The sequence below is a fragment of the Xenopus tropicalis genome, chromosome 6 (assembly GCF_000004195.4).
Source record: "Xenopus tropicalis strain Nigerian chromosome 6, UCB_Xtro_10.0, whole genome shotgun sequence".
NCBI lineage: Eukaryota > Metazoa > Chordata > Amphibia > Anura > Pipidae > Xenopus > Xenopus tropicalis.
Genome location: NC_030682.2, coordinates 140,008,435 through 140,035,459, shown reverse-complemented (window position 1 = coordinate 140,035,459; position 27,025 = coordinate 140,008,435). Strand labels below are relative to the sequence as shown.

The window sequence follows — 27,025 nt, the reverse complement described above, 5'->3', positions numbered from 1 at the left end:
CAATCATAGTGCTTTTTATTATATAACCCCAAGGCCTGGTCAGTGGCACTGAGCTCCTATTGCAGTACAATGTGCCTCGTGCCCGTCTCCCAATTTACAGGAGCAGAAGAAGCATTAAAGAGGTTGTTCACCTTTAAATAACATTTTAGTATGATGTAGATAATGATATTCTGAAACAATTTGAAATTGGTCTTTATTTTGTATTATCTGTGTTTTTTCGGCTATTTCGTTTTTTGTTCAGCAGCTCTCCAGTTTGGTATTTCAGCAGCTCTCTGGTTGCTATGGTCTTGTTTATCTTAGCAACCAGGCAGCCGTGTGAATAAGAGCCTGAAATATGAATAGGAGAGGGACTAAATGGAAATATAAGGAATAAAAAGTAACAATAATAATATAACTGTAAGCTCACAGAGTGACAGTGAGAGTCAGTGACCCCCATTTGAAAGCTGGAAAAATATAGAGAGGAAGGCAAATAATTCAAAAACTATAAAAAAAAACACATAATTAAGACCAAATGCAAAGTTGCTAGGAAGTTGAAAGTTGAACCACCCCTTTAATGCTACAGAACAATGGGTTTAGGACTGAGTTTCATGAGTGCTTAGTGCCAAGTGTGGAGCTCAGACTAAAGGGCAGATTTCAACTGCCACTTTGAGTCTCTTAGACCAGTTCGGCAGCTTATATGCCTGTGTATAGGCACCACCAATGGGCCTACCCAACTAAATCCAGCCTAAAATTGGCCAGATCTCAATCAGGCACCACATCGGCTGGTTGATATGGTCCTCGGTCCAATGGTGCCTAAGCTCGATAAAGAGCAAGAGCCTACACATTGGAGCAAATCTGAATACAATAGATGGCAAGTGCTAAAGGATTGCTAGCAGTGTGGATTTTATCACAGTTACTAACTTGCTCATTAGAAACCAGTAACAGTTCCTGGCCCCTAGGAAAGAGGCTAACGATATCTAGAAAGTGCTGAATGGAAAGTAAAAGTAACTGTAATTAAAAATCTGAGCTGTCAGTCATATATTGCCTGCCCCGCCTCTATGCCGGAGGCATAGAGGCGGGGCAGGCAATATATGATTGACAGCTCGGATTTTTAAATATATTTATAACAGATATGGATGATTTAATAAAAAAAAGAATTTGGGTTTCATGAAGCAATATTATTATACAGCTTTTTATGTGTGTGTGACAGGTCCCCTTTAAATCCAACCTTTGCTGGTGCTCCCCATGCCCGACTGTTTCTCCCCTAACACGTTAAACTTACGCGCGCTCAGGGGAGGACGTCAGGTGGGGGACCTGGCGGGGGGTTAGGGGGGCCCTGTGGGGGGGGGGAGGTTAGGGGACATGGTTGGCAGGAGCACCTGCAAGACCCCTGGGGCGGGACCCCCTGTGCGCCTTGCACTCCCAAGTCCAACCCTGCTTACGCCTTCCCTTATGGCGGCACATCTAGGGGCGTGTTTATTAACATTGGAAACAAACACCACCAGTGATGTTGCCCATAGCAACCAATCAGCAATTAGACTTGAATGGTTACCTACAAGTAAGAAAACCAAAACAAGGATCTGATTGGTTCCTATGGGTGATGTTTGTCTCCAATGTTAATAAACACACCCCAAATGTCTTCTCTACTATCACATCCCCAGTCCAAACCAGTGACATTTGTTCCAAACCGCATTTTTATTTGAGTAACTGTATCCCTATCAGTAGAAACATACTTATTTCTAGAATTAACCCCAAATTAACAGAAATCAGTGTGTCATGGCGCCTTGCTAAGGAAAGCAGCAACAATCTTATTATGATTCAGTTCTGTACATTGTTTAATGAATGTATATATTCCCGGCACAGACATTAACTGCGTTTAAATCACTTTCACTGTGACTTGTTTGAATATTAAAGCTATAAAAATGTTTGATATTTAGAGCATTCATCACACTGTAATATTCTAACATCACACAGGTCCCATCATATATAACAGATGAGATATGATCCCCAGCGTGTTATACATATTTGTCCCATTTGGTAACATGTAATTATACATTAGCACACTATGGAAAATTGACATAAATTTGTATTGGCTATAAGTAGAGCAATGCAAAACAACTCAAATCATTAATTAAACTCTGTATATAATAGTGTTTGGGGTTAAATAGGAATGAAGTTACTTTAGTAATGGTCTAAAGGGATAATCTCTAACTTAGGGGGCTGTTCCTGCTGAATTGTGCTTAGTACAGGGGAATCCCTATGTGCCATAGTTTTATGGTATCTCTCTGTACAGGCTATGAGCAAACTTAGGGGGCTGTTCCTGCTGAATTGTGCTTAGTACAGGGGAATCCCTATGCTGCCATAGTTTTATGGTATCTCTCTGTACAGGCTATGAGCAAACTTAGGGGGCTGTTCCTGCTGAATTGTGCTTAGTACAGGGGAATCCCTATGCTGCCATAGTTTTATGGTATCTCCCTGTACAGGCTATGAGCAAACTTAGGGGGCTGTTCCTGCTGAATTGTGCTTAGTACAGGGGAATCCCTATGCTGCCATAGTTTTATGGTATCTCCCTGTACAGGCTATGAGCAAACTTAGGGGGCTGTTCCTGCTGAATTGTGCTTAGTACACGGGAATCCCTATGCTGCCATAGTTTTATGGTATCTCCCTGTACAGGCTATGATCAAACTTAGGGGGCTGTTCCTGCTGAATTGTGCTTAGTACAGGGGAATCCCTATGCTGCCATAGTTTTATGGTATCTCTCTGTACAGGCTATGAGCAAACTTAGGGGGCTGTTTCTGCTGAATTGTGCTTAGTACAAGGGAATCCCTAGAACAGAACTGCTTGGTCGAGACAGAGGCAGCAAAACGCAGAGCAGAGAACAGGAGACAGAGGCTATGGAGTAGAGAACAGGAGACAGAGGCTATGGAGTAGGGAACAGGAGACAGAGGCTATGGAGTAGAGAACAGGAGACAGAGGCTATGGAGTAGAGAACAGGAGACAGAGGCTATGGAGTAGGGAACAGGAGACAGAGGCTATGGAGTAGAGAACAGGAGACAGAGGCTATGGAGTAGGGAACAGGAGACAGAGGCTATGGAGTAGGGAACAGGAGACAGAGGCTATGGAGTAGGGAACAGGAGACAGAGGCTATGGAGTAGGGAACAGGAGACAGAGGCTATGGAGTAGGGAACAGGAGACAGAGGCTATGGAGTAGAGAACAGGAGACAGAGGCTATGGAGTAGGGAACAAAGAGGCTTCACCTGGTGTCAGAGATTCATTTATCAAACTGTACCTATGATATCAGTTGGTTCCAGTGAAATTACCTTCTGCAGCTTCTCCACAGATGCGTAGTATTTTGACCACCAATCGATGACATTTTCTGCTGATTCGTCTGCTATTGTTCTTTTCTTCTTTTTGGTTGATCGTCTCAATGACCCTCTGACCAAAGCCTGCAGTGCAAGAGAGTATATATTCCATGGAAAAAATATGGATTTTTATTCTGGTCTCTGATATACCATAACTGTGGCCTGGGTCATACCATTTTGTGGTCTGGGTCATATCATAATTTTACCTGAATTATACCACATTGTTGCTAAAGTTTTACCATACTGAGGCCTGAATCATACCATATTGGGTCCTGAATGTTACTATGTTATACCAAAATACTATCTCTGTGCCAGATTTTTACCACAATGCTGGCCTGTGTTATACCAGGATCCTGACTTGTACTATATAAATAATGCTGACCTGTGTTATTCTATACGCTGGTCACTATTACAACACATTTAGTGTTGTACTCTGTGAAGACCATGAAGGCCAAATACTGCCCTGTGATTTACTATGTGCTGGTCTGTATTATACAATATATTGACTAGTGTTATACCTTATGCTGTGCTGGCCCAGGTTTAGTCTATATGTGTTATTTCAGTTGTGCTACAAATGCTGAGCTCTGGGACCTTTGGTGCCAGTTGTTATACTATATTAGGATAGTACAGGACACCTATGAAACCTATATACCACTGTAATCTTAAATTGATACTGCACCAAAACTTTTCCCGGAATGAGTCTATTTCTCCCAGACATAAGCCCTCACATATGGTGGAGGCTATGTGTTGTGCAACTATAAGTCTCACAAAGAAGGGCACCGGTGGCTCTTAAACTCAACCAGGAACTGTTTATTGAACTTGATCCATATAGGAATATTATCAAGTAACAATGCAGGATTCTCTCAGGCACAGATAATCCATATACTCACAATACATGGTCAACATTGTTAGGTAACAATGGGTTACTCCCAACTTTCAGGAATCCTCTTCCAAGTGGAAGCCAAGGAATTATCTCTCTATCCTTAAGTCTGTCCCTACTTCTGAGAAACAGTACACCCGGGATCTTATTCCTGCTGAAACACTCCTCGTTGGAGTCAAGAGCTGCTCGCTAGCTAGGCCTATCTGTCCCACCTAATGTGATGTATAACAGAGTAAATTCTGATCTATCTAGACATAAATCTGGGTCTTGGTTCCACTTTATCCCACCTGCCTGCTTAGATGGACTTCTATACAAAATGGACCCAGAGCACATGGCTGCTCTGCCCTATGCATTATAGCATACTTTATATTATAGCATATATTATAACTACAGAACTACACTGGTCATACTTTGACCCAGGAAAAGGGACTTACTTTGAGATTAAAGATCGCCTTAGGCATCTGAATTACTAGGGGACTGCCAGGGAAAAGGGGCAACCATTTTACCAGTCCCCTACACCACAAAAAATGAATTTATCAGGGACATACAGGATGGAGAATGGCAGTAGTGCTAATAGCCCTGTACTATTATGTTTTTGCATAGGCCTTTGTACTTACATTAGCACCTAATTGTGCACATTTATAAACACCCCAATGTGCTGTAACGTTTCCAGCAGCAAAGCTGACAATTAACAAGGCTCACCTGTTGGGTGGTATCCTGCTTTAGAGGGGATTTCTCTGCTTTTGTGGCTTTGCCTTTAGAGGCAGCAGGATCAGATGCTGGGCCAGTAGCCGGAGTAGGAGATGGCGCTAAAGTTGCCGTAGGCGATGGCGCAGGAGAATGAGGGCGGCTTTGTGGCATGTCCTTCCTTAGAGATGGATCAATGTCAACATAGATATGATCTTGTTCCCCCGGATCAGGAGAATCATACTGGGGTCCGGCTAAAGTGAAAACATGATAAAGTGGGAAGTTTAATTAAGGATTTATTTGTGTTGCAAAACAGGTAAATACATCTGTAATAACACATAACTATACACATGTGGGTCTCCTTTAAGCAGGAATATTGTTTTAGTATCTGATATAAAAAGGTACAAGCAATTTTATTATATTAAGATAGTATAAGGCCTGTCAGACATAAATCTGATTACATATCCCTAATTAAATTAAAAAAGGGGGGTGCAGTGGGATGTGTGCAGCTGGCGCAGTTAATCTTCAGTTACATTGCTGCTGCTGCGGCAGCGGCGGCTTCAGTTATCCATGAAACAGACTCCCTTTCCTTTACTCTGTGTTAGAGACAATTGTGATTGGTGAATTTGGTGAATGGCCAAGATGAGGCTTTTGTTTTACTCAATAATGTTTTTCTGTTTAACTAGGAATGCACTCATTTCTCATTTATTAAAATGTGAGTTTAGAGCTTTATACACAAACATGTACCCAAGTATTTACCAAAGAGTGAGGTCTAAATGTAACATCTTATCATATGGAAAAGTCATTCAAACATTGAAAGGATTGAAAAATGTTTTTTTTTTTTACCCACCCCCTTATGTTTTTTACCATCCTCTGATAAAACTGCCCCTTAGGGAAAAATGCTAAGGAACTCTGATAAATAGGGGAAAATTCCTGATAGGAATTTTATTACCACCTTTTGATAAATCTGCCCATTAGGATATCCACCTTTTTAGCTTTTTCCCTATCAATAATATTGGTGTCAGATATAACCGGTAGGGTTGCCACCTTTTTCTGTCAATAATACCAACCTTCAGGTTGGGGGGTGATTTGTGATGTCATTTGGTGGGGGCCATGACGTTAGGAGCAGGGAAGTGGGCAGGCTGGGCGGAAGAAAGATGGATGAGCCCAGGAAATGGGTGGGGTTATAGGCGGAGAAGAGGGTGGCCGTGGTTATAAAGGGTGCGCGTCAGAGGAGAGAGGGATTTATAGGGCATTACAGATTTACCAGCAAGTACATTGCCAGTTAATTTGCAATACCAGTGTCAGCCCTAGTAGTCAATGGCAACCCTACCAACCAAGCCAAAAAATACCAAGGGGCGACAATATTCACACTCTTACAAACCGCTTTCAGCAGGCGGACTCTGCGCTACCAGCCCGACTATTGCACTTGTCTGCTCCCGGTGGGGTTTGTACAAGAACTGCTTCAGGCAATTGATCGTGTGCGTCCCGACAAGAGTGCTGCGTCCAAATGCTCTCCAGTCAACAACGCAGATGCTCAGAGGGGGATGCAAGACTTCATTTTCGGGCAGTTCCTGGCAAAAACACAAACATATCAAATGAATCCTTCTCATTGCACCAATGGTCAAGCCAATCTCTTTGTAGGAGGAAGAATTTAAAAGGGGGTAGAGGGTCTGCCTTGTGCCCTATGGGGATGCCAAAGGTTTGTAGCTATAGTAATGCCCAATGAAACGGCACAATCAGTGATGTTCCACCTGCCTCACCTGCTTCTCATGACATAATAATTAATGTGTGGGTGCTGCAGGGGGGGTAGGTAATTGTAACAGTAGCTGAAATTTAACACAAGCAGGCAAACTTTGACAATGGTTTTTCACCAATTTTGGGTAAAATACAATTGTTATTAAGTATTGTTCTTCTAAATTCAATGAAAAGGTCACATAATAAAAAAATCTAATTTTAAGATATATATTTATCTTTGAGACGTATTAAATATTCAAAAAGTAACCCTCACCACTTCGAACCAATCTCCAATCACATTGAAGTTGGGGTTGCTTTTGTAACTCTGTATAACGCAAGACTTCACTCCCTTCCCAGCACATTCTATCAGCACCTGAGGCCGATCCACCGAGAGAAGCTGCACTTTCTTCAGCTCCCGCACACCCCAGAAGAGAACCTGGGGGAAGGCAAAAAAACTCATTGCAGCAAAATGCGTCCTTTGGCAGACAGGCCTGGACTGGGATTCAATACAGACCCTGGTATTACAAGTACACAGAGGCCCAAACAGCCCCCCCAAGCCCAATAAATAGTGAGTGTCTGTGGCATCTTACTGCAGCCCCTCTGGCATTTGCCAGCATTGCCAGTCTGGGCCTGGTTGGAGGCACGGCCTATAGCAGGAACAGCCCAACTGCTCAGCCTGTCATGGCCTTGTATGTTATCATTTATTTTGTACTTATAACTGCATTTAATGTGGGCAAAGCAGTGCTGCTGAGAGTATTTCCTGTCTATGGCTTCACCCATAGAGCATTTTAAAGAATATCAGAACAAAATAGTATCGTTTTTATGAGGGGAGCATAGTAGAGAGGTGTGGGTAGTTTTGGTGAGTCAGTGACCAAGGAACCGCCTGGCACAATTGGTCTAACCAATAACTGGAACTCTAAGCAAAATGAACCATATTCCACTATGGAAGGATGGCCAAGAGACCAACACTCAGACCTACTGGATCTCTGCAACCCGGAGGACCAATAATATCCAGGACTACAGTATACTAGCTTGTGGCTTGGCTACACATGTTCTATTGTGGGACAAGCTAGAAAATCATTTGCTTGTCCTCTAGGTTCTTTTGTCTGATAAATACACCATGTTAGGGTTTCTGGGTCATGAAGGCCAGTGACACAGCCTCTTACATTTGCCCCCACTCTGTAGAGAAAACATTAAATGATGTCAGTAGCACTGATATTTCCTTACTAAGCAAACATAACCCAAAAGTGGGTGGTGTGCATATGGGAGTGTGGCACAATGATTATATACCACAGTCGTGTATATTCTGCTGTATTACTCACCTCCACTCTGTATTTACTCAGCACAGGGCGGATATTTGATGGGACTGGATAGATCTGAGCAGCATCAGGAGTCTCGATTGGTGGGAGGCTCTGCACACCTGACTCAGGAACCTGAGGGGAGAAATCCATTGGCTCTTGTACTTTATACTGCTGTTTTATTGACCCCACTTAGTGTAGTGCACTACAACTCCCAGAATTTTTTGTCAGCCAACAGTTCTAGTTCTTAACAGCTACAGGGACATATACAAGGCTTTTAGCGGAAGTGACATTTTTAGACAGGGTAGAAAGAAGGTATAAATATTACCGCAGAACACAAGATCTAGTACATTTATGTAGAACCAAACTGTTGTACAGCAGGTCAAAGGGTTCTACATCCTCAAAGTCCGAGTCCAGTCTATTCATTGCAATTTGTATTCTCTAAATAAACTGTAGTTATGTCACAAAAGAACAGATAGTGACTGGGCGGCTAAAGGCCATGGCTACAAGTAAACTACCTTCAGGGAGCTTTCTAGGGTGCATTGTTTATCACTCTATAATTATGAAATTACCTACAATATGCTCTAACTATGGCTCTTGCTCCTGCTGTATGTAGAAATATGGGACGTTTGGGATATCTGTACATACATTTCCAGCATGGCACTTACCTGTAGCAACTCAAAGGCAGCAAGCAGTTCCCCTCCAGAGAGATTTCCACAGAACAAAGGATGATAAGTAAGTTTGGCTGGAGAGTAGGTCTGGTTGGCCAAGATCACAGTTGGGGAGGCCACAGTAGAACCAATGTACTCTGATTTACTCTTCAGGAAACCAGAAAGAGAAAAGCCAGAAATTATTTTGAGATACAGGTATAGATGCTATAATGCACAATGCTTGTCTTTCATAGCGGGGAGCACCATGATGTAAGTTTCTTAAAAACATACACCCAGACTCAGCCCATGCAACTAATTAATCAACCTGGAGAGACAATATCTAGAATATATAAACATACAGGTATGGGATCCGTAAACCTGTTATCCAGAAAGCTCCAAATTACAGAATGTCAATCTCCCATAAAAGATATAATTCATCTTTATTGGTCCTATAGCTGAATATGATAATAATCAGCATCAACAAATTCATATACAGTAATACTCATACACAATAGGCAATGCCTGTGAGTTGTTGCTCACTCTTGGGAACACTGAGGGAGAAATGCCTCAACTTCTCTGTGCCTTGTGGTGCTGGGGGAGATGTACCAGACCCAATACAGTTTCTCTGTGAAACACCCCACTGCTTAGCTGTAGAACACTCATACACTAAACAGCATACTTTATCCTTGTAGAGATCTTAGCAGTCCATCTAGCCCTGGTCTATAGTACCACTTCCCCAGCTTTATATCTCTGGTGGTCCATGTTCAGTTCCAGGCTAAAATGAATGAATGTTCCTCAGGCTACTATTCATCTCTGACTTGACTTTTTCCTGCTGCTAGATTCTTTCTTCCTTCTCCTCCATGCTCCACATTTTCCCTTTCAGTTAAGGTCTCCTCTCCAGGCTGATATCTGCTTTCCATTTGCAGCATACAGGTACAAGGACTCTCTTAATGATCACTTTAAACTGAACTATTGTGCCAGCTCTACCTCAGTAATGATCTAGGCCTTCCAGATGGACAACCTTGGGAGGCACGGAACCCCCAAACATACAGTGTAGCACGTGAAGCCTATTTTTTGCTGTGGTTTAGTTGCACTTACAAGCGCATCATCATCATACACCTCAATGACTATATTCGGAGGGTCTTCAGCTATGTCTTTCAGTTCCCCATAGATGACAAGGTTGTTAAACAGCAGCATCTGGTTCCATGTGGGAGAAAGTGTCTGTGAAATAATCTACAGGAGAAGAGGAGATAGAATTGCAAGACTTGTTCAGATATTAGCAGTGTAGTAAGTATACTTCCCATTCCAACCCAACGTGGCTCAGGATGCACAAAGCTTCATTTAACAGAGAACTGGGATGGACTGTTCCAAGCCTGCAGCAGAAACCAAATTACTGCGGAGGCTCAGGCTGCCAATTGCCCCAGAGTGTGAGGGCAGCGAGCAGGTTAGATGAAATTTAATGAGAACCTAAGCGTGGTCATATGACCTGCCCACCATAGTTTTTATTTATAGGCTCTTCTGGTTAAACAAAAACTTTGCATTTGTTTTTACCTTTGTTGTTTGGCAGTGGGAGAGAAACGTCACCTTCGCAAATGGATCCGAAAGCCCAGAAGTGTCAGCAGCAATCAGTCCTCTTGCCTGGTACATGTGGGCTCGTAGCTGGAACATGTGTTGGGCTGTAAGGACATAGTGGGGTTTCTGCTTATTGGGGGGTAAGAGCAATCCTAACCCCCTACTGGTTCTACAGAACCTAACCCTTCAAATATACATTGTTAGCTGTACCCTGGCACCATGAGATGGATTCATACCTCAAGCAGGCAGTTAATAGACAAGAAACTCAGGCCACCCTTTTGCTGCAGAACCTATGTTAGTAGGAAACCAGCCCTAACTAGAGGTAGGCAGAAGAACGTGCCTGGGGCGCAATAATGGGGGGTGCTAAACAAGTTCCTCTCTTCTGCCTACCCCAAGTCCAAATGAGCCAGTCCCAGTCATGCTCCCAGTCCTGCCCACATCCCGTCACTCCTTTAACCTAAGGGGAACTTCACCCAAAAACAATCTTAGCTTTTTGACAAGTAAATGTAATTGCAGGCAACTTTGCAATATAAATCAATTAAAAAGTATGCAGTCTTTTCATGATTTTTAATGCAATAATATGGTTTGGAACAGTTCCCTAAGCCCCGCCCCCTGTCCCCCTGCTGATTGGCTGACTACTTTGTGACTCAAATAAATGTAAAAGTAGTCGCCTGTCTTCAGACTGCCTCCCCCCAATCCCACAATTCCCTGCTGCACACGTGATGTCAATAAGGAAAGGAACATCCCAGTGCAATGCATTGTGGGTTATGTAGTTCCTGCATGCTGTCTGTAAGCTGTGGGGAAGTTGTTACAATTTGTAACATCAGTGTTTTAGTCCCTCCTCCCCTGCCAGAGAAGAACTGTTTTGCAGCTGGATTTCAGCATATAATAATGGTATTTATTTATACTTTTTCCAGGAACAGATTACAGGGATAGGGATATTAGGGGTTTCTGTGTTGGTTCGGAAGCAAGTGTAACCCTTTAACAAGATGGGTTGAAGTCAGACCCAAAAGTACAAGCAACAGGTAATAAGGTACCAGGTCAGAAAGCTATATAACCAAGCACTGACAGCAAGGCTTATACAGTATCAGTGATCCACAAGCAACATATTGCTCACAAACCCCTTGGATGCCTATGAAGGTTTTCACTCTAATTTGCACCTCTTCTAAAATCCAATGCTGTGAAATAGTATAACAAACAGTGCAGTATATACATTATACACATTTAATAAGGAAACGGACCAAATAAAGAAGAAAGTTGGACTCCCCTGGTTCCTTGCAATCCCTGATAAATAGCTAGGCACAGGGGGAAAGTACTGGCACAGCTACAGAACTCTATAAACTGTGTATACCCTTTATAAAGCTGCTACTTTATGTGTAACACAGTGTTAATCTTTACCCACATACCCAGCACAATCTTGCAGCAGTTTCCCCCCTAATTCCCATTTTTTGAGTAACCACCTGTAACCTGCATTTCATGTCACAGTAATTAGTCCCTTTGGAGCCTGTGAACTTTTTAGTAATAGTGGAGCAGAAGGCACAGTAACTACGGCTGCACCGCTTGGTACTCACGTTATCTCACCTTTCACTCGGCTTTTTATGTGATTATTTCCTTTTGACCTTATTGCAGAACATGACTTCTTCTGGGAGACAATATATTCGTATCTGTGCCCTTTGCTGTTGCCCTTGAACTGGGGCTAAAATCTGGTTCTTCGGGCACAGTGAGAGACCCCCACATAGCCCTTACTGACCCACTGCAAAGCCTAATGGTAAGTGCCTATAGACTGCCCTCCTTTATTTTCTAATAAAGGTTACCAGATGGCAGAGAAGTGCCCAAAGACCTGCCCATTTCATGGCCCCTGGTAGATGGCTCGCTGTATCCAAGGAAAGACAATGCACTTACATTTGTAGACCAGGTTTCCGGGAGGGGGAGAGCCATGATGCCCCGAAGAAGCTGAGTGTGTCTCTACTTCATATCCACCGGGTAGGTTCTCAAATATGAAATGGGAATATTTGCTGGAGCCCAGCCACAAGTACACATCTACTTTAGCCTGTACGTTCCAGCCAGGGGGGCGCTTTCCAGGGAGCTGCAATAATCACAGGATCAGATGGCTGTAGAGGGCTATGGAGGGGCAAAGCAGCACCCAAAAAACATAGATTGTCTTTCGGCAGCTGCCAAAAAGCACTATTTGTAATGTACATTTTTGATTAGGGATATACCAAATCCAGAATTCAGACATTTCTTCATTTCAGCAAGATTTAGCTTCGGCCAAATCCGAGCCGAATCCAAATCCTAAAAACCATGTGACTTTTCATCACACGAATACCCATACATGGTTAAATCTGCTCACTAGGCGAGGTCACCAAGCAAGCGGATCTTCTCCCGATATCCCCACCTACAGGTGGGCGTCTGGGTGATATCGGGTGAATGTAGGCTGATTCAGTCGTTTGTACCTGGGGCCGGTAATAGGCGCAGCCAGTTTGGGGACCGCATCAACGAGCTGGTGCGGTCCCCGATCCGACTACATTTGTTTACCTGCCCGATCAATATCTGGCCGATTTTAGGCCAGATGACGGTCGGGAAGGCCCGTCGTTTGTGCCCATACATGGGCCGATAAGCTGCCTAATTGGTCTAAGGGGCCGAAATCGGCAGCTACAATCGGCCTGTGTATGGGGACCTTTACACAGAGCACGCTGTTAACTTTAACGCTTCCTTTCCCTAACTAAAATATCCCAAAATAGTGGATTCCTTGCACCCCTATTTCTGACAGCACAATTTAACTATAACAGCAGCCGAGACAGTGCACTGATTTTGCCCCCACAAGGACCCAGTGCAGTGAATTGACAGTGGGAGGATGAGCTTTATAAGTAGGTAGGTGGTTTTTGATTGGACAGGCCTTCAGCATAGGCAATTAGCCCCAAGGATTGCTGCATGAGCTGCTAGAGAAAAAAAAAGCTTTTAAAGCCTCAAATTTACATTTTTTAAATTCTATGTTAAACAATATTAAAGTAAACTACAAGAAGTGTTAGGGGGGCCTCTTTGTCTTTACAGGTTTTAATTCCCCTTTCAGTTTCAGTGATAACTGAGAGATAAACTGTGTGACTTAGAGATGAATCTAACTGCTTGGTCACAGATGCCAACAACTGCCAGCCCTTTGTCATGGAGTCACAGACATGTGAATGGTTCTAGCCTGAAATGGAATCCAATAGGCATTTCAATTGTGGCACCAAACACAAGGGTAACCCCTTTGCACATTTGCGCACATGATTTAAAGCTGAAGCAGGATTCCTGGCGGTTTGTTATAGAAAGAGCCAAAAGTGGCCCCTAATGCAGGAAAACTGGGGCCCTCGAGACAAAAGAACATAAAGGAGGGCTGCAGTGTTAAATATCAATGGTGTAGACAGAAGATACCACTGATATCTTTAATCTAAAACTTCTAGCATCCCCCTTTAGCCTCTACAGTTTGTATTTTTTACTGTTTCATTGGTTTTAACCCTATTTCAAACCCAGAAAACAAATCTCCATTTCTATGTTCTGTTGGCCAGACCTGTGGACCAGACTGTTCCTGGCACAAAGAGTAATGAAGAAATGGACAGATAATGGTGTATATTACTACAAATGGTTCTATAGATGGCAGGAGAAGTTAAAAGCAAAGTACAAGATCCGTGTAGAGACAGGAGGGGCACAATGGATACCCCCATGTGTTGTACTTACTTTGAAGAAAAGGGTTTTAATCTTCCCGCAGTGATGGCCTCTCTCTTCAGCCACGGTGGAGTAGAGAATATCTCTTGCTGGGATACGGGCATAAGCAACTCGTTTGTTGTTGCTCAGCAGCCAGATAAATACATCAGGTACTGTATGCTGGGGCTGAGCAAGAAAGTGGGAAAGGTTGTCTGTAATGTCACATGTTCTAAAGTGTTACTGCCTATGTGCTCTGTGTACCCATGTGGCTGTCTCTACTTCCATTCTGGTACCCATGTGGCTGTCTCTACTTCCATTCTGGTACCCATGTGGCTGTCTCTACTTCCATTCTGGTACCCATGTGGCTGTCTCTACTTCCATTCTGGTTCCCATGGGGCTGTCTCTACTACCATTCTGGTTCCCATGTGGCTGTCTCTACTTCCATTCTGGTACCCATGTGGCTGTCTCTACTTCCATTCTGGTACCCATGTGGCTGTCTCTACTTCCATTCTGGTACCCATGTGGCTGTCTCTACTTCCATTCTGGTACCCATGTGGCTGTCTCTACTTCCATTCTGGTACCCATGTGGCTGTCTCTACTTCCATTCTGGTACCCATGTGGCTGTCTCTACTTCCATTCTGGTACCCATGTGGCTGTCTCTACTTCCATTCTGGTACCCATGTGGCTGTCTCTACTTCCATTCTGGTACCCATGTGGCTGTCTCTACTTCCATTCTGGTACCCATGTGGCTGTCTCTACTTCCATTCTGGTACCCATGTGGCTGTCTCTACTTCCATTCTGGTACCCATGTGGCTGTCTCTACTTCCATTCTGGTTCCCATGTGGCTGTCTCTACTTCCATTCTGGTACCCATGTGGCTGTCTCTACTTCCATTCTGGTACCCATGTGGCTGTCTCTACTTCCATTCTGGTACCCATGTGGCTGTCTCTACTTCCATTCTGGTACCCATGTGGCTGTCTCTACTTCCATTCTGGTACCCATGTGGCTGTCTCTACTTCCATTCTGGTACCCATGTGGCTGTCTCTACTTCCATTCTGGTACCCATGTGGCTGTCTCTACTTCCATTCTGGTACCCATGTGGCTGTCTCTACTTCCATTCTGGTACCCATGTGGCTGTCTCTACTTCCATTCTGGTTCCCATGTGGCTGTCTCTACTTCCATTCTGGTTCCCATGGGGCTGTCTCTACTACCATTCTGGTTCCCATGGGGCTGTCTCTACTACCATTCTGGTTCCCATGTGGCTGTCTCTACTTCCATTCTGGTTCCCATGTGGCTGTCTCTACTACCATTCTGGTTCCCATGGGGCTGTCTCTACTACCATTCTGGTTCCCATGTGGCTGTCTCTACTACCATTCTGGTTCCCATGTGGCTGTCTCTACTTCCATTCTGGTTCCCATGGGGCTGTCTCTACTTCCATTCTGGTACCCATGTGGCTGTCTCTATTTCCATTCTGGTACCCATGTGGCTGTCTCTACTTCCATTCTGGTACCCATGTGGCTGTCTCTATTTCCATTCTGGTTCCCATGTGGCTGTCTCTACTTCCATTCTGGTACCCATGTGGCTGTCTCTATTTCCATTCTGGTTCCCATGTGGCTGTCTCTACTTCCATTCTGGTACCCATGTGGCTGTCTCTACTTCCATTCTGGTACCCATGTGGCTGTCTCTATTTCCATTCTGGTACCCATGTGGCTGTCTCTACTTCCATTCTGGTACCCATGTGGCTGTCTCTACTTCCATTCTGGTACCCATGTGGCTGTCTCTATTTCCATTCTGGTACCCATGTGGCTGTCACTTTCTTTCATTATCAATCTCACTCTCTCTATTTGTTTTCCCTATGTGGCTCTACTGCCATTCTGATGCCCATGCAGTTTTTCCTACTTCCTTTCTGGTACCCATGCGCTGCCATGACTTCCTTTCTGATACCCATCTTGTTCTTCCTGCTTCCTTTCTGGTACCCATGCGCTGCCATGGCATTAAAACATCAGTGCAGTCTCGCTTTGTACTTGGCAGGATATAAGACCCATAACAGTTTCATGGTATTCGCTTGTCACATAATTACCTCTTTTTGTAATTTAAGAGTGAGCTTTCTGTGTGCGCCACCCCAGCTGTATTACCTATCCTCTGGCATAAGGAGTTAAAGAACTCTACAGACAGCTGTACGGTAAATGGAAATGAGTCTTTCATATAAAGTCTTTTATTTTGTTGGCTGCAGCCACAATCCCATTTGGAGTAATTACAAATTTAAACGCAGGGTAAGGGATGTGTAAATCCTGTCCCTCAGGCCTGGGCATTATACCCCTGCTACAATAAAATATTTGAAGAAATAAACCATTGTGCATTGAAACCTACCTCATCCACCAGAAACTTAATGTTATCTATTAAGCTCTGCATTTCTCGCGTCATGTCGCTTAATGACATCTTCTTTTTCTGCTGTACAATTGCCTTTGCGTTCGCTGACATCGCCTCCTGGGAACAGTACAAATGGGTTAGCGAGTACATAAAAGGAAACGTTCCTCTTATGTCATATAAAAATACATTTTCATATTCCCTCCTGACTATACTTGCTCATTATACAGAGTTACACGTGCCAACAAGCTTGCCAAATGATAAGAGCAGTCTTTAAGAGGCATGTAAGCAGGGCAATATCTCGTGGCACAGACCAGAGGGTTTTTGGTCAGGCAACCTAGACCTGGCTACAACCCAACCCACCAATCTCCATCAGGCCCTCTTTGGACCCACTACCTGACCCAGGATTTTCATGGAGGACCTCATAACACAAAATTCAAGTCACTATCAAGTAGAAGTGAAATCACTCCAGGAGCCAGATCAGCAGGTATAGCAGATTAGCCGGTATCAAAGTCCACTCCTTACTCAAGTACCTAGAAAAGGTGCTCTCAAACCCTTGCACATTCCGAGAATCTGGACTGTTTTGTAGGTATTTCACAGACACTCATCCCAATGGAGGATTCTACCTTATGGGGCCCCAGAGATCAGTAATGTATATTAGGGCCAAGCTTTCAGATAAAGTATAAAGCACAGGAATCCAAACTTGGATGCTTGTTGTGCCAAAATAAAGGCTGGAGCTGAAGTCACTTTGATGTTTCTCTGGAGCATCAATCCTCCTGCGTAACGTCCTTGCCCTGGATCTATTTTTATATTGCTAAGTGTGCTGCTTTAATATCGAGGATCACTTGGAACCAGAAAAAAAACATTTTCACATCAGACTTACCAGCTCCTGCCTACACAGGGTTACTCTTTTCTTATCCAGAGCTGTGGTATTTGTCATTTTGCTTCTCTTTTCCGCTGTGGAGATGAATGCCCTGCAAATATAAACAGCATATGAATGTACGTAGAGGTCACTTCCCATACTACAAAAGCTGGTGTCTTTACGCTGATTTACAGTAGTCACAGTAATGTTGATTCATGAAACACAGAAGGTCACGGTTCCCAACATTTCCCAGAGCATTAGTTATTGGTACATTTAAGGTGATGCCCAGTCATGCCATGGTCTGGTATATCTGCTAGTGGGACCTTCAGTACTATTTATACCAGAGGTGCTATGGCCAAGGTAGTCCATCAATCATGTTTTTCCAGGGGATGCACAGAGTTGTCACAGGTAACTTTATCATTCAAACTTACCAGTTTTTAATATGGAATATAACTCTTTAAGTGTAGCGGGACACAGCCCATACTTGTGATCTCCCTTGTGTGGGTCTCAAAAGGCAGACTGCTAAGGGGTAGGTTGGGCAGTGACCCGGTTGGCTCGGCTTCCTTGGGCAGTTAAACTTTTTTGTAGTGCATCAAACAACAATGTATGTCCTTCTAGCTCTGAGTGGTAAAGAGGTTTAAGTCAACTGACAATGTCACTCAGTGTTGCACTGATACATATGTGTGAGTTAATTAACACTGGGTCCATCTACAAAATACTAAATGTAAATTGTATTTAAAGGTCCCTTCATCTCAGCCTTAATGTTTAGTGCAGCATGAATATCATTCAACTTGTAAATCCTTAGGACTCTCTTTAATGCTTTTGGGTGGGAGAGCAGTGGTAAGAGGATTACTTGGCATTTTAGCCCCCTCACCTTTTCCATGGATGTGAGAGAACCACTTTGCATCTCCTAAGCTTTTGGATAAGTAAGATAATCATGTAATAAATATATATATATTCAAACCTGCTCTGGTTAATGAATTCTGTTAGAACGTCACGCATTTTCTCCTCGGGTGCTAGATCAGAGATCTTGACCAGCTCTTTCACTTGCTCCAAGCCATCCTCCTGGAATATGGGAATATGCATCATTAGTCTGAAACTCTATAATTAAGAGTTTATGAATGGAGTTAAATTGAAAGATAGGCATGCCTGGTTATCCTTATGCCCTTCAGCAAATGGATGTTGGCCGGGTACTAGCTAATTACATTTTGCATTAAATGCATTGCAAGTCATATGTTTAGCAATCTGTATTTTCCACGCAGGTTAAAATTTTGAGGTGAAACCTGTAAGGCAGTGATCCCCAACCAGTGGCTCAGGGGCAACATGTTGCTCCCCAACCCCTTGGATGTTGCTCTCAGTGCCCCCAAACCAGGGAGTTATTTTTGAATTCCTGACTTGGGGGCAAGTTTTGGTTGAATAAAAACGAGATTTCCTACCAAATAAAGCCCCCTGTAAGCTGATAGGGTGCATAGAGGCCCCTAATAGCCAATCCCAGCCCTTATTTGGCTCCTCCATGAACTTTTATGGTGCTTGTGTTGCTCCCCAAGTCTTTTTGCATTTGACTGTGGCTCACGAGTAAGAAAGGTTGGGGACCCCTGCCGTAAGGGTTCCTGTTGTGCTAAACACCCATTGATTCCAATTCATTTGGGGAAATTTCAGGAAAATTTCACCACGTGGCCAATTTTCCACAGTTTGCTGTTTTTTCAACCAAATAAAACAGGGCAGTATACTAGTTATATAATTTGGATATTTCTAAATACCACCATTTATCATACACAATACCTCTAAAATGGGAATTCGGTTTTATTCATTGTTATCATGGGCTTGTACCAAATAATAACAAAACACCGTTGTCTTAAAGAGACAGTCTACTCCTACTCACCAAGTGGTCGGCCATTTTCTGCAGCATGTTGGAAGAATACAGCCGGAAGGTTTGGTCTCCCCAGGTGCTCTTCACGTAGATACAAGGCTTTCTCTCATAAAATGGCAAGTAATGATAGTTCCTTTCAAGAAAATATATATATATATTTATATACACACAAAATGTCATTTTATTCAAACAAGTTATTTTGGAATTTTCTATTTTGTGACTTCAGAGTTTGTTTGTTATTTTGGTAGCCCATTACAAATCCATTTTTATCCTACCCTAAAACTAACCCTGACACTTTATTGGTTTTATCCGTGAGACTATGTGCACTTTTACTGATTTACTATTCCATATCTGTGCAATCGTTTCACATGAGAGTCAAAATGTTATGACAACTGCATATGAACAAATATATATATAAATAAATAAATATATACAGTATATATGCTTTTTTGAGATAACCCCACTGGGTTTAGTCACCTGTTTCCATCTGTGATCAATGGTTTCTCTGGTGTTGTAACTGATATAAATGATAAAGAGACTTCTGGTGCTGCTTCTCCTTCCTCTGGCTGAAGCAATGGGGCCCCTTCTCCGTCCTCGTGTTCCGGGGATTTTTTTTTTGTTCCAGAATGTGACACCCCATCCAGAACATTTCCATAATTACCTGTGGATATTATTCTTGTATGTAACTATAGAAAACTAACATGCCATAAGTTGCACCATTAAAGTCACCATAGAAGGGCCAGCTTTTGGGGTGTACAACTGGTTGGTGCAGGGCACAAACAGATAGATATTGTGCATACAAGGAAATGGCCAAGGTCCCACAAAGTGTAACCAAAATTAGTCAAACCTTCTGACAAAACCTAGGTAGGTATGGTCATCGTTCAGACCTACTCCATCTATATCATTACACCTCCAGAATAGCTCTTACCTACAGAACACTCAAAGCTTATACCCTTATCGCCAATCTTCCTGTCAATCAATGTTGCTTCAAAAATTGATCCAAACAGGAGAAAATCTTCAGACTTTTCTTCCTGAAACTGAGAAAACAATTCTTGTGATTTATTTATGGAATTCATATTGTAAAGCTATAGGACCTGTTATCTAGAATGCTCGGGACCAAGGGTATTCTGGATAAGGGGTCTTTCTGTAATTTGGATCTTCATACTTTAAAGCTACTAAAAAAATCAATAAAACATTAATTAAACCCAATAGGATTTTTTGCTTCCAATAAGGATCAAGTACAGGTACTGTTTTATTATTACAGAGAAAAGGGAATCATTTAACCATTAAATAAACCCAATAGGGCTGTTCTGCCCCAATAAGGGGTAATTATATCTTAGTTGGGATCAAGTACAGGTACTGTTTTATTATTACAGAGAAAAGGGAATCATTTAACCATTAAATAAACCCAATAGGGCTGTTCTGCCCCCAATAAGGGGTAATTATATCTTAGTTGGGATCAAGTACAGGTACTGTTTTATTATTACAGAGAAAAGGGAATAATTTAACCATTAAATAAACCCACTAGGGCTGTTCTGCCCTAAATAAGGGGTAATTATATCTTAGTTGGGATCAAGTACAGGTACTGTTTTATTATTACAGAGAAAAGGGAATCATTTAACCATTAAATAAACCCACTAGGGCTGTTCTGCCCTAAATAAGGGGTAATTATATCTTAGTTGGGATCAAGTACAGGTACTGTTTTATTATTACAGAGAAAAGGGAATCATTTAACCATTAAATAAACCCAATAGGGCTGTTCTGCCCCAATAAAGGGTAATTATATCTTAGTTGGGATCAAGTACAGGTACTGTTTTATTATTACAGAGAAAAGGGAATCATTTAACCATTAAATAAACCCAATAGGGCTGTTCTGCCCCCAATAAGGGGTAATTATATCTTAGTTGGGATCAAGTACAGGTACTGTTTTATTATTACAGAGAAAAGGGAATCATTTAACCATGAAATAAACCCAATAGGGCTGTTCTGCCCCCAATAAGGGGTAATTATATCTTAGTTGGGATCAAGTACAGGTACTGTTTTATTATTACAGAGAAAAGGGAATCATTTAACCATTAAATAAACCCAATAGGGCTGTTCTGCCCCAATAAAGGGTAATTATATCTTAGTTGGGATCAAGTACAGGTACTGTTTTATTATTACAGAGAAAAGGGAATCATTTAACCATGAAATAAACCCAATAGGGCTGTTCTGCCCCCAATAAGGGGTAATTATATCTTAGTTGGGATCAAGTACAGGTACTGTTTTATTATTACAGAGAAAAAGGAAATCAGTTTTAAAAATCTAAATTATTTGATTGGAGTCTATGGGAGATGGGCTTTCCATATTTCGGAACTTTCTGGATAACGCATTCCATACCTGTACCCGATTGTCCTGCATTGTACCTTTAACGGAGCAAAATACACAGAAAATGTGTTCTTACTATTCTTTTCATTTTAAAAATCACAATTTTTATTATAAAGTGTTCTGAAAAAAACAAGCCCTATTTGTTAAGGAGCAGTTAATTATACAAGGGTTTTAATTGTTTTAAATGCAATCAATTGTTTTCTACTCCCATAATTGTATGCAGGGTTAGACTGGGCCACCGGGACAAAACCCGGTGGGCCCTGACCCTAATGGGTTGCGTTTCACTTATACGCTATCGGGGGGGGGGGGGGGTTAGGGGGAGCAGTGAGTGCCATTGCTGGGGGTGTGGCCAGCGGGGGAACATAGTTTAAAATTCAAGTATTTCAATATAATTTTTCTGCATGGTTTGGTAAAATAAATGACTTAAAACAGGCTAAAATTTGGTCTAAATTGATGTCCAACACAAACTCTATATTTTTATCTCATGTTGAACAAAGGTATCTGTAGGTTTTTTAAATATTTTCAGTTTTGCTTCTATAGGAACCTCAAGGTATAATCTTTCTATTATCCAATAGTAATAACATAGACATAACAACATCAGACACACAAGCAGTAGTGTAACCCACACTAAAACTAACCTCTGGCGGCACATCAAAGGGTTCAACTTCCACTTGGATAGAGTTTGTTTTATCGACTGCTGAAGTTGGTTTAGCATCTTCTGATCCCTTCTCTCCTTTCTCTTTCCCTGACCCTTTGGAAGACTTGGAGTCTTTAAGAGGAAGCTTCATATCCTTGATAGCCTTAGAAAATTTTGATTCATGTGCCCCTCCGGAAAGAATCTCAACAGCAATTTCTATTAAGATGCGTCCTCTGAATGAGACCCCTTCCCCGTGACCTTCATTAAGTTCTTGGTGGTCTTCCATCAAAGTGGTGTTACGGGGGGAACCATAAAGGTTGATCCAAGCAGGCCCAAACGTAGGGAGAAACCCTTTAAAGGATGATGAGTCAGTTGGACATTATGAATCTTTGTGGTAATGCATTTCTCTGTTTAACCTACCCTGAACTTAAGGTGGCCATACACCTCCAGATCCACTCGCTTGGCGATGTCAACAAGCAAGCGGATCTTCTCCCGATATCCCCCAACTATCGGGAGAATCCAGGCTAATAACGGATAAGGCTTATAATGACGGGTATAGGCAAAGTCGGTAGGTTAATGTACCTGTGACGACTCCTATGTGATGAACTTGACTTCGTCATTATCTACTGTATAGCGTTTTTGGGTTTACTTGGTATCCACTGCTTTTCTTAAAACAAAGAATGACTAAAGGTCCCCATACACCTTCAGATCCGCTCACTTGGCAATGTCGCCAAGCGAAAGGGATCTTCTCCTGATATCCCCCACCTACAGGTGGCCGATATCGGGAGAATCCATAACGACGGGTATAGGTAAAGTCGGTCGGGGACCGCATCAACGAGCCGATGCGGTCCCTGATCCGACTAGATTTTTTAACCTGCCCGATCGATATCTGCCCGATTTCAGGCCAGATATCGGTCGGGCAGGCCCATCGGTAGTGTCCATACACGGGCCGATAAGCTGCCGAATCGGTCTAAGGGACGGATATTGGCAGCTAGAATCAGCCCGTGTCTGGGGACCTTTACTTTAGCCAGGAAGAACAGATAAAGAAGAAGATGATATGCAATTGCTGGAACAGTGTAAACTATGTGGAACTCATAATTATTACTTGTGTAGTAAACAGTCAAAGCATACAGCATCAATAGCATAGATAAATGAGAGAAGAAGCACAGGTGGCTACAGTCTTTAATGTGTATAGATTAATTATAATAATCTATAATAATGATAATGGCTTAATTCTTAGCCTTCCTATAAAAACAATGATTGTGGACAGCCCGATTCCAAAGAAATTACCTTTGTCGCCATCTTGCTCATCAGAAATCTTTTTGAGGTCTATAAAATGAGTAGCCAGAGCCACATCGTTCATGCTCCCCTCATCCCAGACCTGGATTTTCACCCTTCGACACAGAGGAGGAAACATTTCCTTGAATACAATCTGCTCGTGCCACAGCGGGTCTGCACAGTTCTTCTGGGCAGTGGTTCGGCCCTGAATTAATACAGACAGACAGAATTCATTTACTTAAACTCATTAAATAAAAAAATCTTGGATATTATCGGTTAAACTTGGCCGTGCACAGGCTACAGACGCAGTGAAGGATTTACTATAAAAGATATACTTGGGGTAAGAGGTACACCTCTGTAAGGATAGAACCTCTGGGAGGAGAGAACCCTTGAATGAGAACAAGCTGGTGTTTAGAGTAGCACCTATGTACAGCTTACTCTACCCATACACAAGCTAATATGATAGAAGCCTGAGGCAGGGAAGGCTTCAGTGAAGACGAGATTGGGAAAAAGTTACAGTGGGAGTCCAAGAGAAGTTGTATAAGTTGAACAAGCATAGTATCCAAGGCTATTGTGATACTAATATCTACAGTAAGTACTAGTGGTTGTATATATAGTTTATGTATGTGAGTGTATAGATAGGTAAGTATAGGTTGTGTGTGCTGGGTTTACTTGGGAGGGTTGAAATTTATGGACTTGATGGTCTTTTTTCAACCCTATGTAACTATGTAACTAAGTCCTAGAACAAGGACTAGGAGGAGTACCCAAGAGTAGCTTACTTTAAGAGCATCTTATTGACTTGTAATTAGTGGTTAGATGCTACCTTATATCAGATTTTTTTACCATTTGACCTGCAAACATGACCACCACATAAGGATCCACAAGGTCTTTGCTATCTCCAATAAAAGCTTTGGTGACATTGGCCATGATGCTGGAGTTCATCTTGGGGAGGCCTTCTGCTCTGTAGATGCGAACGTAGAACCTGGCCCATGGTCTTTCTGATGGAAACCCTTTAGGAATCAACAAGTTCCTGAATTAAAAAAAGAGAAAACTTTACAACAAACCCTGATGGACACAACCTTAATGGACTTATTTATACAAAAATCATGTTCACCTTCAGTCTGACACTATGTCTATGGGACAGACACAAAAAGGTGATGGAGCTTGGACTCAAATGCAGTTCTACACTAGCAGGAGGTCCACAGGTTGGGTGTGATGGGCCCTCTAATGATAGGGAACCAGGGTTAATCCCTACAAACCAGCCATGAGCATCATAAATATTAAAAACAATGGGAAATCTTACTGAGCTGCACAATTTTTTGTAAAAGAACAGTCCAAAACTATCCTTTTTGTCCCTTATTAAGTTTGATGTTTGTCAGATCATCGGCAGTTTGTTTTGTGACGCTGTGATCTATGTTCTGACAATAGATTTATCTGTCCAGTTCTTGCCCTTAACCAAGAAATATGTATCTTTGATACACAGCCACTGGCACAGAGGAGGGAAATAATAAAGGAACTGAACCTCCATTCAATTTTAATATAAGAAACAGCCTCAGACCTTTAGATTTAAAATGAAATAGGTTTTTGCCTTGAGTGCTAATACATTGCATCTTCTTTCCTCTCGCAACGGCATTACATCTTCCAGAACTGTTGTGAGATAAATTATATGGCACATCCGACCCAATGGAAAGAAACACCAACATAATAGTCAATGCCTTCAGACCACAGATGGTTTGAGTTGTGTGTGACTATGGATGTCACTAGGTGTGGGGGGTGCCCTTTATTGCGATTTGTAGATAATTCTGAATGTAAATAGGTAATATACCCTGTTTCTATGTAGTGTTTTTGGACAGCATTTTTTGCAGTCAAAGTGATCACAATGATCCCTGTATTGTTTAGGGTAAAGACACACTGAGCTACTAGTAGCTACTTTTTCACGGCTACTAAATGCCAGAAAATCCCCTGCCATAGACAATACTGAGAACAGTCTTTGCTATAACACACGTAGAGACAATAATCAGTAAATGATCAGCATTGTCTATTTTAGTAGCTGCAACTAGTAGCTCTGTGTGTCTTCACCCTTATACAGTAAGTAGATGGTGCCATATCCACAGAAGAAGCACTGCAATATAACAGTTTCCGTCCAAATGTATAAATGCAAATACATGAAGTAATAAGGGGTCATTTACAACTGCCACAAGGCAACCACAAAAGCATGCCCCCTAGTGCTTGACTTGCAACATGGAAAGCACTCAGCAGGGCAGCAATATCCTTACCGATTACCTATGGGGAGGCAGCCAGAGGCCTCTGTGTTCAATTTTGGAGCGCAGAGAATTGCGGCAATTCATTTGCTTGCAGGACACAGGGCATGGTGAAAAGTGCAAAAACATAGCAGATTGCACCCATGTTTTGCACCCTTACTATATTGTCTAAAGTAGGCCATACACAGACAGAGGAACAGTAACACCAAAAAATGAAAGAGCTTTAAAGTAATACAAATATAATGCACTGTTGCCCTGCACTGGTAAAACTGGTGTGTTTGCTACAGTAACGCTACTATAATTTATATAATAAGCTGCTGTGTAGCCATGGGGGCAGCCATTCAAGCTGGAAAAAAGGAGAAAAGGCACAGGTTACATAGCAGATAACAGATAAGCTCTGTAGAATACAATAGTGTTTTATCTGTTATCTGCTATGTGCCTGTGCCTTTTCTCCTTTGAATGGCTGCCTCCATGGCTACATAGCAGCTTATTTATATAAATTATAGTAGACTTTCTGAAGTAAACACACAACTTTTACCAGTGCAGGGCAGCAGCACATTATATTTTAGTTACTTTTATACACTTTCATTTTTTGGTCTTACTGTTCCTTTGTCTTTGTCAGCTCCAACAGACTGATTTGGCAGCCTACCTGCCCATGCATGGGGCCCTCTAACAGGCCTATACGACTGATATCGTATCATATATCATATCAGATGTTGATTGGGCAGGTTTGATTTTCCTTTCAGATCGAGGACTGCATTGGCCTCGTTAATGCAGTACTGACAGCCTATATCTCCGTCTTTGTAAACGATCGGATCAGCCCGATATTCCCCCCTTGGCTGGGCATATTGGGAAAAGATCTGATCAATTGGGCCAAACAAGCACATATTATCATATATGACCGGCTTTAGGCAGTGTTTTTCAAACTGTGGGGCTGCACACACTAACGCTTATTTGGGCGACTGTCGCAGCCATGTTTTCATATATGCAGAACCATATTGTGAGCTAACTGGCGCCTGACCAAATACTGGCTGACAAAGGGCACAAGGGACAAAAGCTCCCACACATAGGTATACATACATTTATAAGGAGAGGGAGTGTTCTGTGGACTCAGTAAGCTACACCAAGCTATTGTACTGTGTAAGGAAAACAATATAGCAGCTCCTGCCCGTATGATTTAATGCCAATATCTATAGGAGTGTTCTGTGCACTCAGTTAGGCAGCTCCTAATCATATGATGAATATGTATATATGAACATATGAATGAATACACATATAGTAATAAAGAAGGTTATGTACTTTCTTCCTAAGGAAAAAGAAGCTATTTATATGCATTTTCCTATGTTTTGGCGCATTTGTATCCACCTGTGCGTTGCCAAAAGGGCAAACATCTCCCCCTCCCAACACACAACATGATTTTTGAGATTGGAGAGAAAAGTTATTTCTTTAAAAACAAGTTTCCGTGAATTTGCAGCAGCGCCGTAGGGCATTGGTGTTTCAGGATAAACAACACTGTTCCCTTGACCCCATTTCCCCGG

General features: G+C 42.3%; 1 protein-coding gene across 1 annotated transcript in view; it reads right to left on the bottom strand.

Moving 5' to 3' along the window:
- fer1l6 (fer-1-like family member 6) overlaps window positions 1–27,025 on the bottom strand; it is a 61,115-nt gene that overhangs the window by 21,102 nt on the left and 12,988 nt on the right. Inside the window, exons 9-27 of the mRNA XM_031904479.1 lie at window positions 24,070–24,256; window positions 23,239–23,431; window positions 21,950–22,299; window positions 19,873–19,981; window positions 19,422–19,605; window positions 18,957–19,077; window positions 18,039–18,139; window positions 17,096–17,186; window positions 16,216–16,332; window positions 13,880–14,032; window positions 12,068–12,251; window positions 10,145–10,269; window positions 9,692–9,826; window positions 8,612–8,761; window positions 7,968–8,078; window positions 6,920–7,081; window positions 6,293–6,482; window positions 4,924–5,162; window positions 3,300–3,425 (exon numbers count right to left, since the gene is read on the bottom strand). Coding sequence (XP_031760339.1) covers window positions 3,300–3,425; window positions 4,924–5,162; window positions 6,293–6,482; window positions 6,920–7,081; window positions 7,968–8,078; window positions 8,612–8,761; window positions 9,692–9,826; window positions 10,145–10,269; window positions 12,068–12,251; window positions 13,880–14,032; window positions 16,216–16,332; window positions 17,096–17,186; window positions 18,039–18,139; window positions 18,957–19,077; window positions 19,422–19,605; window positions 19,873–19,981; window positions 21,950–22,299; window positions 23,239–23,431; window positions 24,070–24,256 — 3,028 coding nt within the window. The remainder of the gene's footprint in view (window positions 1–3,299; window positions 3,426–4,923; window positions 5,163–6,292; window positions 6,483–6,919; window positions 7,082–7,967; window positions 8,079–8,611; window positions 8,762–9,691; window positions 9,827–10,144; window positions 10,270–12,067; window positions 12,252–13,879; window positions 14,033–16,215; window positions 16,333–17,095; window positions 17,187–18,038; window positions 18,140–18,956; window positions 19,078–19,421; window positions 19,606–19,872; window positions 19,982–21,949; window positions 22,300–23,238; window positions 23,432–24,069; window positions 24,257–27,025) is intronic.